This window comes from Amblyraja radiata, chromosome 3 (genome assembly GCF_010909765.2).
Source record: "Amblyraja radiata isolate CabotCenter1 chromosome 3, sAmbRad1.1.pri, whole genome shotgun sequence".
Taxonomy (NCBI): Eukaryota; Metazoa; Chordata; class Chondrichthyes; order Rajiformes; family Rajidae; genus Amblyraja; species Amblyraja radiata.
In genome coordinates this window covers 75105349-75122688 of record NC_045958.1, presented here as the reverse complement: position 1 = coordinate 75122688, position 17340 = coordinate 75105349, and the positions used below count along the sequence as shown (strand labels likewise).

Here is a 17340-nt window from a genome sequence, read left to right as displayed (position 1 = left end):
GAGTACGGGGTTGGCGCATCTTCCAGGAAGGCCGTTCTGGGCTGTGGCCTAAAAAAGACCTTTGTTCTGGTTGTACGGCCTTCAAGCTTTCACCAGCTTCAGTGCATCGTGGTTTGCTGGTGGGTGCTTGGGGTGCTGCCACCGGAGATGTGAGGTCTTGTGTGATGATGTGGCCTTCCTGAGCTTGATGGCCCTCGTCGAGCTCCTGCTGCTGGTAGTGTTGTTCCTGCACCCCCTGCACACTTGTGGTATCTTCAGCCAAACCCCTGTCTTCAGAGTCAGCCCAGAAGTGACTCCTAATGCTCCCCTCTGTCGATGGAGATGCATTATGCAGTCCTCTGCTGCCTTGGGCGTCCTAAGGCCCCATGGTGACTAAACTCCATATAGAGCTTCTGCTCCATCAACCACTCCATGCGAGATATGCGATCACAGTTGCTCCCGCCGGCGGTGAGTCTTCACAGCCCGACTCGTCCGAGTCTTCGGCCTATCCGACTTCTGCTTGGCCTTCCCACCAGTGTGTGGTGTCGATTCCCACTGTGCAGGTGCCGGGTCGGAGACTGCTGATCAATAGCGATCCAGGTGCAGTCTACCGCTGCTGACTGCCCGCAATTCCGCGGTCCTCCGCAGTCAGTCTGGATGTGGTCCATTCCTGTAACATATTCTCACAAAATAGCATAAAACGACCTTCGAGTAAGGAATTTACCTGCATGTCCTTTTTAAACTTTCTGCTGCAGGGGCAACGCTCCTCCTGAGCCTGGTCTTGTGGTCGTAGTTTGTTACAGCTGGGGTTCCCTCTGTGGTCCTTGTAGAAAGGCTTCCATTGCGGGTATTTCTCCCCCGAGCTTTCTATTATAGCAGGGCTTCTCCGCGATGTTCTCCAGCCGGGGCTTCCCCCCCCCTCCCCCCTGATCTGGGTATCCCCGTAGTAACTGCAGCCGGGATATCCCCGTGGGGGGGGTACATGAAGCCGCTGGTTTTATTGCCAGCGGCTCAGTAGCGACTTATCGCCGACCGCTCCTCGCATCCCCGGTCTACGGGGCGGGTTCTCCAGGTGCCCCTGACACCAATATGAAGCCGCTGGCTCCACCGCCAGCGGCTCGAAGGTGAATCCACCGCCGCCCGCTCCCCGTGTTCCATGGTCTCCGGTGCGGCTTTCCAGGTGCCCCTGACACCAATATTAAGTCGCTGGCTCCATCGCCAGCGGCTCGAAGGCGAATCCACCGCCGCCCGCTCCCCGTGTTCCACGGTCTCCCGAGCGGGTTCTCCACCAATATGAAGCCGCTGGTTCTACCGCCAGCGGCTCAAAGGTGAATCCACCGCCGCTCGCTACCCGCATTCCGCGGTTCTGAGCGCCTAGGTCCGTGGGCGGGATACCCCGTGACTGGGGTTCCCTGAAGTTTGAGAATGGGGTCTCCCCTCCGTCCCGACTTTGCCCCGGACTTTTAGCAGGACCTCCAAGTAGGGGTTCCTGCAAGAAGATTTAACCTGAAAAGTTTTTTAAAAACTTACCTCAGGTCTGTTGCTGGCAGGTGAATCACGTCCAACCTGCCAGTCGTCACGCAATGCGATAGACGATATGACACGCATGCGTACTGGCGGGTTCTTCACGTAGTCACTCACGTGACTCCGAAGTAAAATTGCCTGCAAAGCATCATTTTGGACATTCTGAAATTACTGTATTTACAATGCTCCCAAGGAGCATTTTGGGGGGGTTTGGTGGACGTGGGTTCTATGTTGTTGTGTTGGTTTGATTCCTGATTGGTCTTGAGTCACAGGATTGTTAACTCATGGCCATTGCCTACTCTTCCTCCCCTAGAAGACGACCAGTTGAATACATCCTATAGCGAACCAGCATAGGTTCAGTGGGCTGAATAACCAAGTTGTCTAACCGAGCTAGTCCCGCTTTCCTGACTTTTTTTCCTCCAAACCGTTCCTATCCATCTACCTGTCCAAGTGTCTTTTAAATGTCGGAATTATATTTGCCTCTACTACTTCCTCTGGTAGCTCATTTTATGTGTGCACCATGCTCTGTGTGAACTGGTTGTCTCTTGGGTTCTTTCAAAATCTTTCTTTTACCTCAAACCTATGCCCTCTAGGTTAAGACACCCTTATCTTGAGGAAAATACTATGTTTGTTCATCTTATCCATGCCCCAAATGTGTTTCCTGATTCCTTCTCTCACTGTACTGCCCTGGGTTGTTAATCCATATTATGTTTGCAAGTTCAAGGTTCCAGAGTGGGACTTGTACGCATATTATGATTTGGAACCTGTGGCCGCAACTCACGAATTATCCTCTGTGTCCTCAACTTAGTGTAATAATAAATATGTTTCAAATTAAGCCATAGATCTGCTCAGCTTTTCTAAGAAGAAGAATTGTATTTACGTTCTCTGTAACTACTATGAACACTGGGGTAGGCGTTCGATTATAGAATGCAGCAGTAGGCAATGATTTGTGCTATTTCTTCAGCAACTTTGGATTTTTAATAACTTTCAAAGCCACTCTTGAAGATTAATTCTCAATTCTAAATGGAGAGTGTGTGTTGAATAAATTTATTTAATTATCTTTAAAAAACAGAACATCCAGTGATAGAGAACTATTTCAAGTGCCCATGGAAGGAACAAAAACAGCCCTAAACCTTTTTTTTCCAGGAGAACACAATCCTTTCAATGTTTTGTTTTTAAAATTGATAAAAATGTCAATTCGCATTTGTCAGATGTTATTAAAATGATTGCTAATTTGTTCCTTTGTTCGGCACTTTTTCCAGCCTATCCTTTATTCATGATGCCGCTAATTGTGCTGCACTTTAAATAATTGAGGACGTGTTTATGGGTCATGATAGAATGGAACAGAATTACATAGCCAACCAGCCCAGAGTCAAATCAGCAAAATTAACACTTAGTTGAAACTATAAATTCAGTCCAATGGGTCGTGGCCCTGGTGTTGAGAGAATTAAATTATGTTTGAGAGGGCAAGGGGCATGATGTGGGCAATGTTCAAAACAGCCAAATGGCAGGTTCTGATAATGACACCGGCTCAGTCCTCTATCCATTATTAATGAAACAATTGAAGATACATTTGCTCATCTTGGTAGAAGTGGAAGCTGATTATAATCCTCCAAAGATCGTGATCATTGGCTTATGTTTTAAGTTTGGCCCACCTTCATCCACCTGGAAATGAATACCTGTAATGTGACACAAACTGCTGGGGTCACTCAGCGGGTCAGGCAGCAACTCTGGAGAACATGGATAAGTCACCTATTCACGTTCTCCAGAGATGCTGCTTGACCCACTGATTTACTCCAGCACTTTGTGTCCTTTTGTGTAAACCAGCATCTGTAGTTCTTTGCTTCCACATAATACGTGTAATGTGCTGGCTATCACAAACCGTGGTTTTACTTCAAAGCTGAAACACCCACATGCACCGTTTAAAGACATAGTATTTCCCAGGGTGATTTCAAGAGTGTTGCAGGTGTAGTAGGAACATCTGAAATAGATGAGTAACTAAAAGAATGGGAAAGCATGATGGGGAAAGATGCCAACACAGTGAAGGGAACAAAAAGGATGTTGAACAAGGCAATAAATAAATTTATCACGTGTAACTTCCACATGTAACGGGAAATAGAGCTGTTCTTTATTGCACCCATTTGTTAGGTAATTGGGAGAATTGTTTTCTAATAACAGGAAACAGGAGGTTAAACGTTGATCAATGATGAATTGCTTTGTCGTGGGAATATAAAAATTCTGTGCTTGCTGCGAATCTTTAAAGCACTTTGGGATCATTCTGGGTGTTTCACTGTTAAGGCCTTGAATAAACTGACTTGTTTGAGAAACACATCACTGCTCTACGAGATGTTCTTTGTGTCTGTTCCTATCTGAGCCGTAATTAAGGGGGCAACTATGTCTCACGTGAATCCAGATTCAGGGTACAGGTTAAACAAAATGATCAACAATCTCCAGACAAAATCTGACTGAAGGTATGACACAAAATGCTGGAGTAATTCACCTCTACAGGCCGCATCTCTGGAGAGAAGGAACGGGTGACGTCTCGGGTCGAGACCCTCCTTCAGACTTCGACCTGAGGCCTCACCAGTTCCTTCTCTCCAGAGATGCTGCCTGCCCCGCTGAGTTACTCCAGCATTTTGTGTCTATCTTCGATTTAAACCAGCATCTGCAGTTCCTTCCTACACAAAATCTGACACTGAGCCATGTTGAAGACGGGATGAAAATCTAAATAAATAAGAGAGGTTCCATGGAAAGATAGATTTGTGTAAATATATGTATTTGCTTTTCACAACCTCTCAATATCTCAATGACTTTATAATCAAGAAAGTGCCTTTAAAGTGTCGTCACAGAAGGAATGTATAACTTTGTTTGTGTTCTCCTAGTATTTTTTTAAAAAGCAGTCAATTTCAAAATGATTGACCCAAAATGCTGGAGTAACTCAGCGGGACAGGCAGCTTCTCTGGAGAGAAGGAATGGGTGATGTTTTGGGTCGAGACCCTTCTTCTGAAATAGACCCGAACCGTCACCTATCGACAACCTTCAGAGATGCTGCCTGACCCATTGAGTTACTCCAACACTTTGTGTCCTGCGCACGATTCCAAAATCTACACTTCCTTGTGTCCTCATTTAACTCTTTCTCTCCCATTGCAGGGAGGATGTAACTTACATTGTTTTCTCTGGAGTGTCAGAGGCAAAGGGAAGGATAGAAGTTCATAAAATACTGAGAAGCATAGATAGTCGGTACCTTTTACCCAGGGTGGAAATGTCAAATACTAGAATAGTATTACTAGCTTTAAGCTAGCAAATACTAGCTTTAAGGTCAGAGGGGGAAACGTTAAGGGACAATTTTTTTTAACTGGAAACTGCTGTCAGGAGTAGTGGGGGAGGCTGATACGATAGTGGCATTCAAGAGGCTTTTAGATAAGCACACACATTTGCTGGGAATGAAAGCAGATAAATTAGATTAATTTTGCATCATATTGACCCAGATATTGTGAGCCGAAGGGCCCTTTCTTACACTGTGCTGTTCTACTTTTCTATTCTGTTGTCGTGTTCACTCCCGTGGATGTCCCAACAAGTGTTTCCAGCATTTTCCGCTTTTATTTCAGATTTCCAGCAGTGGCCGTTTTTTTGCTGTTCTATAATCCAACTTGCTTTGTCTCCATCAGTTGGCAGGAGAGGTGGCCACAGCATTAAAGTTAGTGAAAGCTGATAGTTTCAGGATATCTTGTTTCAAGCCGCTCTGAGTGTGCGTTGCTGGATCCCTGTTTAACCAGCCCTGATGCTCTGCACACTTTGACTGAGAATAGAGCAGAGGCAAGATAGTGTGAGACACCGGGAAAGGGACCTCTTCAACTGGAATCGTAATGGAAAACTTATGGATATTTCCAGTAAATTATCAGGATGACGAGGTTTGTCAGGCTGCATCAGAATTACCTTGTGGTCTGGGAACGCTGCACGTTTGAGATGTTGTTTACCTGCAGTTTCTTTTTCCCTGCTAATTGTGTTCTTTTGATGTTCCTTCAAAGACCAGAAGATGGGGAATGGGGCACTAAGTTGTTTTCAACAAGATTCCCAAAGAACCATAGAAGAGTTACATGTGTTTTTCGAAGGCAATGAACGTTGAAGTTCATAGTTTTATAGGGATGTTATTGAGCAAATGTTGTCAAATTATTGTGTGACGTTTTATAACTATGTATTTTGGTTTAATTTATTACCTGTGATTTAATTCCAGTTTAATTATTCTAATATGGTGAAATCAGTCTAGATTTCAAACGAAGGAAAATTGCACTGCTCGAATGTTGAGGCACCATCTTCACCAGGAACAGTTTGTAGTGTGACCAGACTTTTGAAAACGTCTTTCTTTCTCTCCCCACTCACTGTCTTTAGCAATCAGTCTCTCCTGGGTCGTCATCTCCCCGTGGAGCAGAGTCATCCATGACGCAACCTGGAACAGACGTTCATGATGCAGCAGAGACGGCAACGAATCGAGAGGTACACCGCCTGTCCGGCAGCATTTTTCATCATTCCCCCGGCAGCTCATCCCCTTAGCCCCGCTCTGCCCAAGCTAAGTTGCGTTCGTCGAAGATCTCATACTCATGAAATTCAGAAAGAAGCCCATTGCTGTAATTATGCATGTAGGAAACGGCACTAAAGCCCGACAAAACACAAGTGAATTATTTCCCAGTCTAAACGTTATTCCTCAATATCCGAGTTTGGGTTTTTTGTTCTACATTGCATTTTTAGAATAATTTGTCATTGTGAGAATATGAACTGTGTGGTTCTTGTTATTTTTATATTTGCCATGATATCAGTATAAGGTTATCAACCAGAATGTCACTATGGCTAACAACTGGTTGTGTAATTTCTGCTAATTTATTGTTTTCCTCGTTACATCCACTTGTCCCGCTCCTCCTCTGAAGGAACTGTCTCCCTTATTGGAGTCAACTTTCACGGCAAGTAATTCTCCAGTGTGGCTTTTTTAAATAAGTAGGCTTCGACAGACAGTGCCAGTCAGCTAATCAATAGCAAAGAACACCAGGCACAATCTAGTCTAAACAGTTCATATCACACGCATACACGCACAAGTGCAAGTGTACTGGTGCGTGCATACCTACACGCGCACACACCAACACTCATGCACACACACACATGCACACGCACATACTTGCACGCACGCACACACAATCACAGACACACATGTATATATAAAAATGCGCACATATATATAAAAACACACATACACCGGCATACACATATGTAGACACACATGTGAACACGCTCACAGAACGTGATCATACTGTCAGGCAGACATAGTGTACATAGCCACTCATCCACTAACAAAGGCAGGCATGTGTAAGCTGATCGCCTTTTCTGGTTAGATGAATCCCTGGGCAATTCTCTCAAGAGCAGGAACACCTGAATTTTCTTATTATTCCCAGTTTTGAGAAAAACAGCCTGTGGTTGTAACCTCCAATGCTATTGCTCTGGGGAAGAATGCAAAAGCATACTGAGCTTTCTCAGTGTCACAGGTCGTAACTAATTCTGTTACCTTTCACCAGTATATTTGGGTAAATATAATGGAAAGTATTATTAAAGCATTCTAAACACAGGTGAACATGATCATTGCGCATTAGGGAGACAGCAGCAGTTTGCCAAGTCTAGTTTTGAACACATGGTGCCAGGGACGCCTTCCCTCTCTCCCCACTTTTCTCCCCAACACTGCCCAAGTCCAACTGAGAGAAATTCAGCCACGATCACACAAAAGAGTAGAAGACACTAATATATAACTCAGTGGTTAGTTGTAGACATGATGTGCCAGAGTCTGTGTTCTTGGTATCGGTTATCGAAGTGTGTGTTGCCCAAAAGAGAAGGAATTTTCTTTTGCTTTGAAGTGAGTTGCTGCTCTGATGTGGTCTGGTGGTGGGTTCAGGTGGTCAATGCTTCTGGTTACCTTTTGAGTTTGATTTAAGTAGGTTTTATTTTCCGTAGCTTGCATGTTTGCTTGTATTGTGAGGAATTTAAGTGATTGGAAATGCAATACTGCGTGGATTGATTTATGCTGCATATTGCAGGGGTTTCGGGAAAAACGTGGAACATGTTTACCCTGAAGCGTTTTACTCTTGGAACATAGCATCAATCTAATGCATTTTTCCTTTTTTTTATAATCTTTGCGTTCTTTCATAAAGGTTCAAGTAAGTATTTCAAGTATTTTACAGGGCCCTTGGGTCATATGTCCCCAATACTTTTTTTTAGCTTTTCATTTTGCGAGATTGCCCTGTCCACGATGTCAGATGGATATTTTGTTTCATTTTGATTTGATCTTTATGTTCATTTCTCTTCTTCCCCCATCCTAACTGCATAACCTTCTCCTGCCCCACAGCCCTCTGATATCTCTGTAGCTCTCCAGTCTTAGTTTCTTGATCATGCCCAGCTTTAAGCACATCATGTTGGTATCTATGTCTACAGCTATCAAGTCCCTAAACCCTGGTTTGCCTTCCTTAAATTCCTAGTGATCATCTAGCAAAAATCTTCACATGCAGCTTGGCACAGTGATTTATTGGGGGGTTTTATACGCCATTTACGAGGATGTTGCTCGTCCTGAGCTATAGGGCGAGGTTGAGCAGGCGAAGACTTTATCCCTTGGAGCACAGGAGGCTGAGGGGTGATCTTTAGAGGTGAATAAAAATCACGAGAGGAATAGATGGAGGAGGTGGTTGAGGCAAGTGCTATAATAACATTGAAAAGACATTTAGACTGGCACATGGATAGGAAAGGTTTAGAGGGATGTGGGCCAAATGCGGGCAGGTGGGACTAGTGTAGATGAGGAATTTTGGTCGGCATGGGCAAGTTGTTTCTGTGCTATGTGCATCTATGATCCTATGACTATTAATGAAGCATTTTTTGCTTTGCCAAAGTTGATGCATAAATGTGATACAGCTCTTGTTAAAATCTTAAAATGATGAAATTAGGATCCATAAAATATTAACTTCTTGTAATAACTAATAACTCCATTATTCTGGCTGTTCTTTGTGATTGTCCCACAAGCACAGCTGATGTCCGTTTTCAGAAGGAATGATTTCTGACCTCCTTGGCCATTAAGTGCCTCCAGTTTCTCGTTGGCCTATCATGGAGTCATAGCGCACGGAGTCGGCCCTTGAGTCGGCCCTTGAGTCCACTAAGTCTGTATCGACCATCAAGCGCCCATTTACCCTAATTCCAATTTATTTTCCCCACATTCCCATAAACAACCTCCCTTCCCCCAAAACTCTGCTCATCCACACTCTAGAGGCAATTTACAGTGCATGATTGCTATCCATAAAACAATGCCCATCTCGTAAGTCTGAGTAAACAAAAATTCCAATTTTGCCAGCGGCACCCACAAACAAAGAATGAATCATTCTTCCACATCTGCACTTGGGCAGATTGTGATGCGATTATGTAGCTCATAACACAGCTCACTCCCTAAGTGGCCTATGCTCTGGCTGCCCAGCTGTTCCCAAGCCTGTTGCTTCTGCCTCACCGTGTGGCTCGCCTGGCAACTTTTGTCAACTGCCTTCTTGTGAGTGTCTTGGGACTACTGCAGTGGTGCATTGTTAATGCAAGGTGTTGTTGAATAGCCGAGGGGAAATATTTATTGTCATAATTCACCACAGTTGCTTCAACAGCACCTCCCAAGCCTGCAACCTCCACTGCCTGGAAAGACATGGGCAACAAAAACATCGGGGCACCATCGTCCAAAGGATCCCTTACAAGCCACACGGTACCCATACCTGGTGTTTTATTGCTATTCTTTTATCAACTGAAACCTAGTACTCCATCCCCAACAGAGACCCCTTCACCACATAGATTGCAACAGTTTACGCCTCCTGAAACATCCTGTTTCTTGCAATATTATGTTTTAAATTGTTTGCTAGATCTGCTTCAGTCTGGGTCTCACATTACAGCAATCATTTGAATGAAAGTAAAACTTCAAAACTGCTCCAGCTACATTTGTTTGGCGGTGGTGGCACATCCCCTCCTCCCATGTTGCCGACACCTGATCTTGCACCCCGTCGAGTCTGCTGCCTCGCTGAGTTCACCCTTTCACACAGACAAACTGTTCCTATGACTCAGCAGCAATGAATAATGGAGCATCACACTCGACCCGCAGGCCTGCATCTGTTCGCAGACGGCTCTGGGAATCAGTTACCTGGCTCATGTCCAGGATGGTGCAGGGCCATCCACCGATCTTTGATCTGCCCAGCAAAAGCAGCGGTAGAGTTGCTGCCTCACAGTGCCAGAGACCCAGGTTCCATCCTGACCATGGGTGCTGTGTGCATGGAGTTTGTACGTTCTCCCCGTGAACTAGTGGGTTTTCCCTGGGTGCTCCAGTTTCCTCCCACATTCCATGGTCAAGAATCGCTGGTCGGCACAGACTCATTGGTCAAAGGGACTGTTTCCATGCTGTATCACTAAACTAAACTAAACTGGGCCATTCACCCTGGGAAATGTTTACAGACAACCCAATTCATTACTATTTAAGATTTTTTTTACAACTTTATTTCTTAATGCTTATTCAGCTAGCTGAGTTGCATTTGTCGATATTTTATAGTAAGCTTGCTAAACAGACCTAATCGTAGAACCATAGCGTAGGTTGCACAAAAGGAAAACCACCTGGCCATGCATGGATTGAATGTAAGTTCTCTCAAAGCTGAAACAAGTTAGGCCAAAACACATGCATTTTCATTTCATCAGTTCTAACCGGACATTTGGCCCACTGAATCTATACCAGCTCTCAGAACAATGTCATTCCCCCCCACTGATTTCCCCCTAACCCATTCTCCCACACATGCCAGTGCCCTCTTCATTCTCCCACCAGCTATTTACACCAGAGATAAGTTAAATTACCTCTTCTTTCTCCACACTAATCCCAACAACGACAGATCCTGTCGGAACTGTGATTTTGCTGAATAGGCCCCATATACTACCCCGTTTCCCACCTTTCCAAAGGCTATTAATCTCAATTACGTAATTACATGACAGTATTTAGTTTAGTTTATTGTCACGTGTACCGAGGTACAGTGAAACATGGAAAATAGGTGCAGGAAGAGGGCATTCGAGCAGGAAGAGGGCATTCAATATGATCATGGCTGATCATCCAAAATCAGTACCCCGTTCCTGTTTTCTCCCCATATCCCTTGATTCTGTTAGCCCTAAGAGCTATACAGTATCTAACTCTCTCTTGAAAACACCCAGTGAATTGGCGTCCACTGCCCTCTGTAGCTGAGAATTCCACAGATTCACAACTCTCTGGGTGAAAATGTTTTTCTTCATCTCAGTCCTAAATGGCCTACCCCTTATTCTTAAACTGTGAAAATCCTTTTGTTGAGTGCTATCCAGTCAGCGGAAAGTTATGCATAATTACAATCGAGTCGCCCACAGTGCACAGATAAGGAATACAGGGAATATCGTTTAGTGCAATGTAATGTCCAATTGAAGATGGTTCAATGAGATAGATAGTAGCTCAGGACTGCTCTCTAGTTGTTGATAGGATGGTTCAGTTGCCTGATGACCGCTGAGAAGAAAGTGTCCCTGAATATGGAGGTGTGCTTTTTCATACTTAATCCATGAGTCTTTGGGATATGGGAATAAATTGGAGCACCCAGGGGGGAAAGGCATTCCGCCATGGGGAGCATGTACAAGGTGGACACATGCAGCAACCGAGGTTAGGATCAAAACAGGCCTCCGGCACTGTGAGGCAGCATTGGTCTACTGCGCCACAAAGACCACTGAGTGCAAGTACACAGAATGATAGAGGTTTCAACCCGTCAGCAAGACCATAAAAACAGCCTATCAAGCAGTAAGGCTTATTTCTAGAGATGTGGGGAAGATCCACGAAACCTGTATTGAACCTTGGTTAGACCAGACTGATAGAGGATGTAGAGGTTCTGGAGAAGGTGCAGACAAAATCTACAACAAAGATACCAGACATATGAGTATATACGTATCAGGCAAGGATCGGTCCCCTTTCTGTGAGGTTGCTAGGTGATATTAAAAATGATGAATGATTTTGAACGTGTGGATACACCGATAATGTTTCCATTTGTGGGGTTGAGCAACACTAGCAGCTAACAATGCAAGATGGCTACCTGGAAATCCAGCAATAGATTTGGAAAACATTGCCCGACCCAGAGAGAGATGAGAATGTAGAACACACTCCCACAGGAAGAGATTGCAGTGAGTGGTATAGAAGTATTTAAGGGGAGGTTAGACAAATAGATGAGGGAGAAGAGAATAGTGTTAGGCACACAGAGATAGATGCGGAAAGACAGGAGGGCACACGTGTTGTGCATGATTGGTTGGGCCGAATGGACTGTTTCTGTGTCATTGCATTTTGTGTAATTTTATACCAGTGCAATATCATATTGTTCTGCAATTTTTGTAGCGGCAGTGTGCAAGTTACTTAGACTGACAGAATGACCATATTTTTGTAGGCATGCTGACCATCCTATTTAGTTAAACTAACCTCTTATCATCAGCCCGTCTCCCCAGCCAAAACTCCTTACTTATTAAGTTACTGACCTTGAAGAGGATGAATTTCACGCCTGCACCAAGAATTGGTAGATTCAGTGGAGACTCCTATAAATATTCTCCAGAGATGCTCCTGACCCGTTGAGTTACTCCAGCACTTTGTTGCTTTTTGTAAACCCGCATCTGCAGTTCCTTATTTCAATAGTAGTTCAGATAATCTGCGATGCCAATTCAATAGACAATAGACAATAAGTGCAGAGTAGGCCATTCGGCCCTTCGAGCCAGCATCGCCATTCAATGTGATCATGGCTGATCATCCCCAATCAGTAACCCATTCCTGCGTTCTCCCCATATCCCCTGACTCCGCTATCTTTAAGAGCCCTATCTAGCTCTCTCTTGAAAGCATCCAGAGAACCTGCCTCCATCACCCTCTGAGACAGAGAATTCCACAGATTCACAACTCTCTGTGAGAAAAAGTGTTTCCTCATCTCCGTTCTCAATGGCTTACCCCTTATTCTTAAACTGTGGCCCCTGGTTCTGGTCTCCCCCAACACCGGGAAAATGTTTCCTGCCTCTAGCATGTCCAAACCCTTAATAATCTTATATGTTTCAATGAGATTCCCTCTCATCCTTCTAAACTCCAGAGTGCACAAGCCCAGCTTCTCCATTCTCTCAGCATATGACAGTCCCGCCATCGTGGGAATTAACCTTGCAGTTAATTTTGTAGTTAACCTTGTAGTTCACTTTTTTTAATTGTTAATTTTTAAATTAATAATTTAAAAAAGGAACTCGGTTACCTCTGTGGAATGAAGGAAACTGAGTTAATAATTCTAGTCTATGAGTTTCACCACGGCTGGAAGAACTTAGAGGTGTAACCTTTCTTAAGAACACTTTTTTAGGGCGGCACAGTGGTGCAGCTGGTAGACCTGCTGCTTCACAGAGCCCAATACCCGAGTTCGATCCTGACCTCAGGTGCTGTCTGTGGGGAGATTGCACCATCTCCCTGTGACCGCATAGGTTTCCTCCAGGTGCTCCAGTTTTCTCCAAATCCCAATGTAGGATAATTGACCTCTGTATATTGCCCTTTCATGTGTAAGGAGTGTGGGATAACACTGTGAGAGTGTGAAAGGGTGATTGATAGTTGGTGCGGACTTCGGGGGACCAAAGAGCCTGGTTCCAAATGCATCTTTCCCTGGAAATTGTTGATGACAACTATGTTGAATTGTCACGAAGATATGGATGAAACCTCTTGAAATCTGGTGGACCGGGAGACAGCATAAGTATCGTCAGTAATAGAAAGGTGTCATTAATAAATTCAATAAAGAATTGAAGAGAAATCTCTTTACGACAATGAGAATGTGAATCTCCCATCCACAGGGAGTGGTTGAGGTGAAGAGCAGAGATGTATTTAAGGGGAAACTTGATAAAGCGTATCTGCTGTTTGTAGAGGAGAAATGAATCAAAGAATATGGTGGTGGAATGAATGGAGGTTTGCATGGACCATATACTCTGGCATAGCCAATTTGGCCAAATGGCATTTTATGGTGATTTAAATGCTATCAGTAAAAGGATGCAGAACCCAAATCTACAAAGTGCTTGTACATTTTCTGATTAAGGAGAAGTTTTTCCGAATGGACTGACGCAGAGCGATGCAGCAGCTATTTAACCCCTGTAAATGGATGAAGGCTGAAGGCAGTATTATCTTTTTTGTCAAGAGCTAACATTTTTATAGTTAATGTGAACTGAATTATTTGTGAGGCTAACCATTGGGATGTTGTTTCAAACTCTTCTCAAGATATTAATTGGTTTGACATGACAGAATCTCTCAATAGGACTGTCTAGCACTGTGAGAGGCATTTGTGAAGTTTGCATCCAGTATGGCTCTGAACCCGTCTGAAGAAGGGTTTCGGCCCGAAACGTCACCTATTTCCTTCACTCCATAGATGCTGCTGCACCCGCTGAGTTTCTCCAGCATTTTTGTGTACCTATGGCTCTGAACAGATCAGATGAGACAATGGTTGGGTCTGTGGTGTTCATGCCAGTTCACAGAGAAAGCAGTTCGATTTGTTTCCTTTCCTCTGTTGCCTCGGACTCCTCTATATTATATTTCCTCTTCAAATATTTATCTACATCCTCTTTTAAAGCTGCTGGTGAATGTGCTTCCACCACTTTCATGGACAGCATCTTCCAAATTGCAACAAATTGAAGAGTTTTTTAAAAAAGCTCTCTTTTGGCTCTAAATCTATTTTCGTATTTTGAAAGTGATTGATTTTAACAACAGCAGCTATTTCCACTTTAAGTAGCATTTTACATTTTTTAACCTTATTTTTTCAATCTCTTTTGAAATTCAGCATTGATCCCAAGGACTTATGCCATTAAAGATCACAAAGGGGGCGGCATGGTGGCACAGTGGTAGAGCTGCTGCCTTACAGCACCAGAGACCCAGGTTCAATCCTGACTAAGGGTTGCTGCCTGTACGGAGTTTGTACATTCTCCCAGTGACCCGCGTGGGTTTTCTCCGGGTGCTCCAGTTTCCTCCCACAGTCCAAAGACATATAGTTTTGTAGGTTAATTGGCTTACGGTAAAAAATGTAAATTGCGCCTAGTGTGTACAATACAATACAATACAATACAATACAATACACATTTATTGTCATTTGAGCCCCAGTGAGACTCAAACGAAATTTTGTTTCCACAGCCATACAAACAAAAACAATGTCCTACAGACATACACACAATTAAGTTCACACAAACATCCCCTATAGTGCTATATAGTACTATAGTGTTAGTTAGTGTACTGGGTGATCGCTGGTCGGCGTGCCTCTGAGGCGAAAGGCCTGTTTCTGCGCTGTACCTCTAAACTAAACTATATATACTTTTAAGAATCTTTTTTAACTTGGCAAACATTTCTGATCGATTTGTTGTGATGTGATAGATGCTGCCTGAGAGTGTGCTGGAAGCAAGGTTGATAGTGGCTCTCAAAGGGGAATTAGATACATTTTTGACGAGGAAAACAAAATTGCAGTTTGCATGATTATCCAAGGCTCATTAATTTGCAAGGTAAAAATACTTGAGGGCTGCAGGCAAACTGTCAATATTGTACAGACTTTGCAAATGCCTCTTAACCTGTCAGTTTTGAGTTAATAAAAAAACATTGGATTTATTATACTGCATGTCAAGCCTTGCCAGCATGTTTGGATTAAAATGCTTTGGGTTAAGTGACATGATTGATAGCCTAGAGCATGTTGTGTGGTGTCTGAAGCAGTGTCTGTCTTACTTTCAGTCAAGAAAAGCTTTGGCCTCCTTTCCCACCTATGTTGAAGGTAAGGTTCTTTCTAACCATTTTAAACCAAGTTGAGAAATTGCAATGTTTTATTTATCGGGATAATATTTCCTGACTCTCTGTGGCTTCATTTTGTAATTTAAAAGGTTTCTTGCTCTTAAGTATCGTGAAACTATTACCTGAATCCTACTATTCTACTGCACATGTAATTCTGCATTTTATGAATTGTAGTTTAATCTTCATTCATGACTTGGCTGTCTCAAAGGGCAGATTCATGTTTTGCTGAATGGTGTGTTAACTACCTTGACCCAACTAACAGGGCTATGGCAAGCTGTGAAATTGTATGTATCTTGCAACTGTGTCCCCTTACCCCTCCCTCAGCATGGCTCTTGGAAACCAAATGCCTTTTTTCCTGTAAGATTAACCTGAGTAGAGGTCTTAAAGAGCCTTCCATCATGCAAGCCGATTCGATTCTCAACCCAGACACACGGGTGCTGCATTCAGTACTGAGGGAGCTATGCACCATCGAAGTCCCCATGATTTTAATGAGATGTTAAACCCTGTCTGCTCCATGGGTAAATGAACCGGTGGACACCGTTTGGGAGAAGAAGAGCAGATGAAGTTGTAACCATCACATTACTTTTGCAGGGTGCAGATTGTGCGGCATGTTTTGTGATACTTTCTTCAAAAGTGCTGCTTTGGGGACAATGAAAGAAGAAAGATATGAATTTCTTTGACGCCTTTTGGACTCTTTTCAATACGTCTCAAAGTTGATGCAATGAAGTGGAAACGCAGTAAACCCATAAGCAGCAACGTGAAAAAGACAAGATAAGCAGTGTTGTTAATGGCGGGATAAATACCAGGCAGCACTCTGGGGAGAACGGATTTGATTTTCTTCAATAAAGCCCACCTGAGACAGCAGAGGGTCTGGGTTTAATGCGCTGCAGGGGGTGTATTGGCCTCCATTTTGGTGCTTGAGTGGGATTTGAACCCACGATGTTTTGTTACATGGCCATGATGCGACTCAGTGAGAAGCGCAACAGGCCAGGATTCAGACCCCTCTGAGATAGTGAAAGGTGCTTTGGAAATAGCTGGTGTTCCAGGCCTAAATAATGCAGCCATTCTGTCAGAGGTGGTGGAAAGCAAACAGTCAGAAGAAAAGTTGCTATCATTGAGAAGCATAATGGGCCTGTCCCACTTAGGAGATTTTTCAGCTGACTGCCGGCGACTGTGAAAACCCTTCCTTCACCAGCCAGTTATGCAGGTGGGGGACAGGGCAAGCGGGGGGAGCGCTGTCTGACTGAAATTCACACGGTGGAAAGCCAATGTGATACAGACACACAAGGCGATGATCAGGAAGGTTGGCGCTGTAATTAACACGGTGAAAGCACAGTGTATGGGAAGGATCACTTCCTTTAAAAGAAGGGGGCAGACGGGGTGCGGAGAAGGAGTGGAGCCAACTGAAGCCAGAGATACAAGGCTGTGAAGCTCGGTGGACATAAACATCACCGGTCGGTTATCCTTGGTTCTGAAAACGACTGTTTACGTTTTTTTTCCCCAATGAGCCAATGAAATTCACCGGTCAGCATCGGCGACAACCTACGACCTCCTGGCGACCCACTACCACTGCACCTACGGCACGGGAATTCTCGCTACTCTCCATGGCGGCTTCATTCTGGTTGGCGCTAAATTTTCAACATGTTGAAAAATTGTTGAATTTGTGAAACTGCCAGCCCATCCTCAAGCCATGATCATATTGAATCACGGTGCAGGCTCGAAGGGCCGAATGGCCCACTCCTGCACCTATTTTCTATGTTTCTATGTTTCTACGGTACTGACTAGTTCCGATAATGTGGGAACTACTCACGACCATGAAGGCGACTCCTCGGCAACCACCTGGGAACATGTGGCGACCGCATAGTCTCCTGTGGTCGCCTAAAAAGTCACCTAAGTGGGACAGGCCCATTAGGTTTGCATGAAAATTTCCCGAACAGCCATTCTTTCTAAAATATGTTTGTTTTAAAGTGTGCAGGAGAGCTGCA

At 44.1% G+C, this 17340-nt stretch overlaps 1 protein-coding gene across 5 annotated transcripts in view; it reads left to right on the top strand.

The window, feature by feature from the left end:
* The window catches only part of apba1 (amyloid beta precursor protein binding family A member 1), a 150234-nt gene that overhangs the window by 99113 nt on the left and 33781 nt on the right, over window positions 1-17340 (top strand). For 2 of the 5 annotated variants that reach the window (XM_033018110.1, XM_033018111.1), the window contains exons 3-5: window positions 5893-5997; window positions 6426-6459; window positions 15294-15338. In XM_033018110.1, the coding sequence (XP_032874001.1) occupies window positions 5893-5997; window positions 6426-6459; window positions 15294-15338 (184 nt within the window). Of the gene's footprint in view, window positions 1-5892; window positions 5998-6425; window positions 6460-7691; window positions 7698-15293; window positions 15339-17340 lie in introns of all 5 variants that reach the window. The other 3 variants (XM_033018112.1, XM_033018113.1, XM_033018114.1) reach the window with 3 other exon arrangements.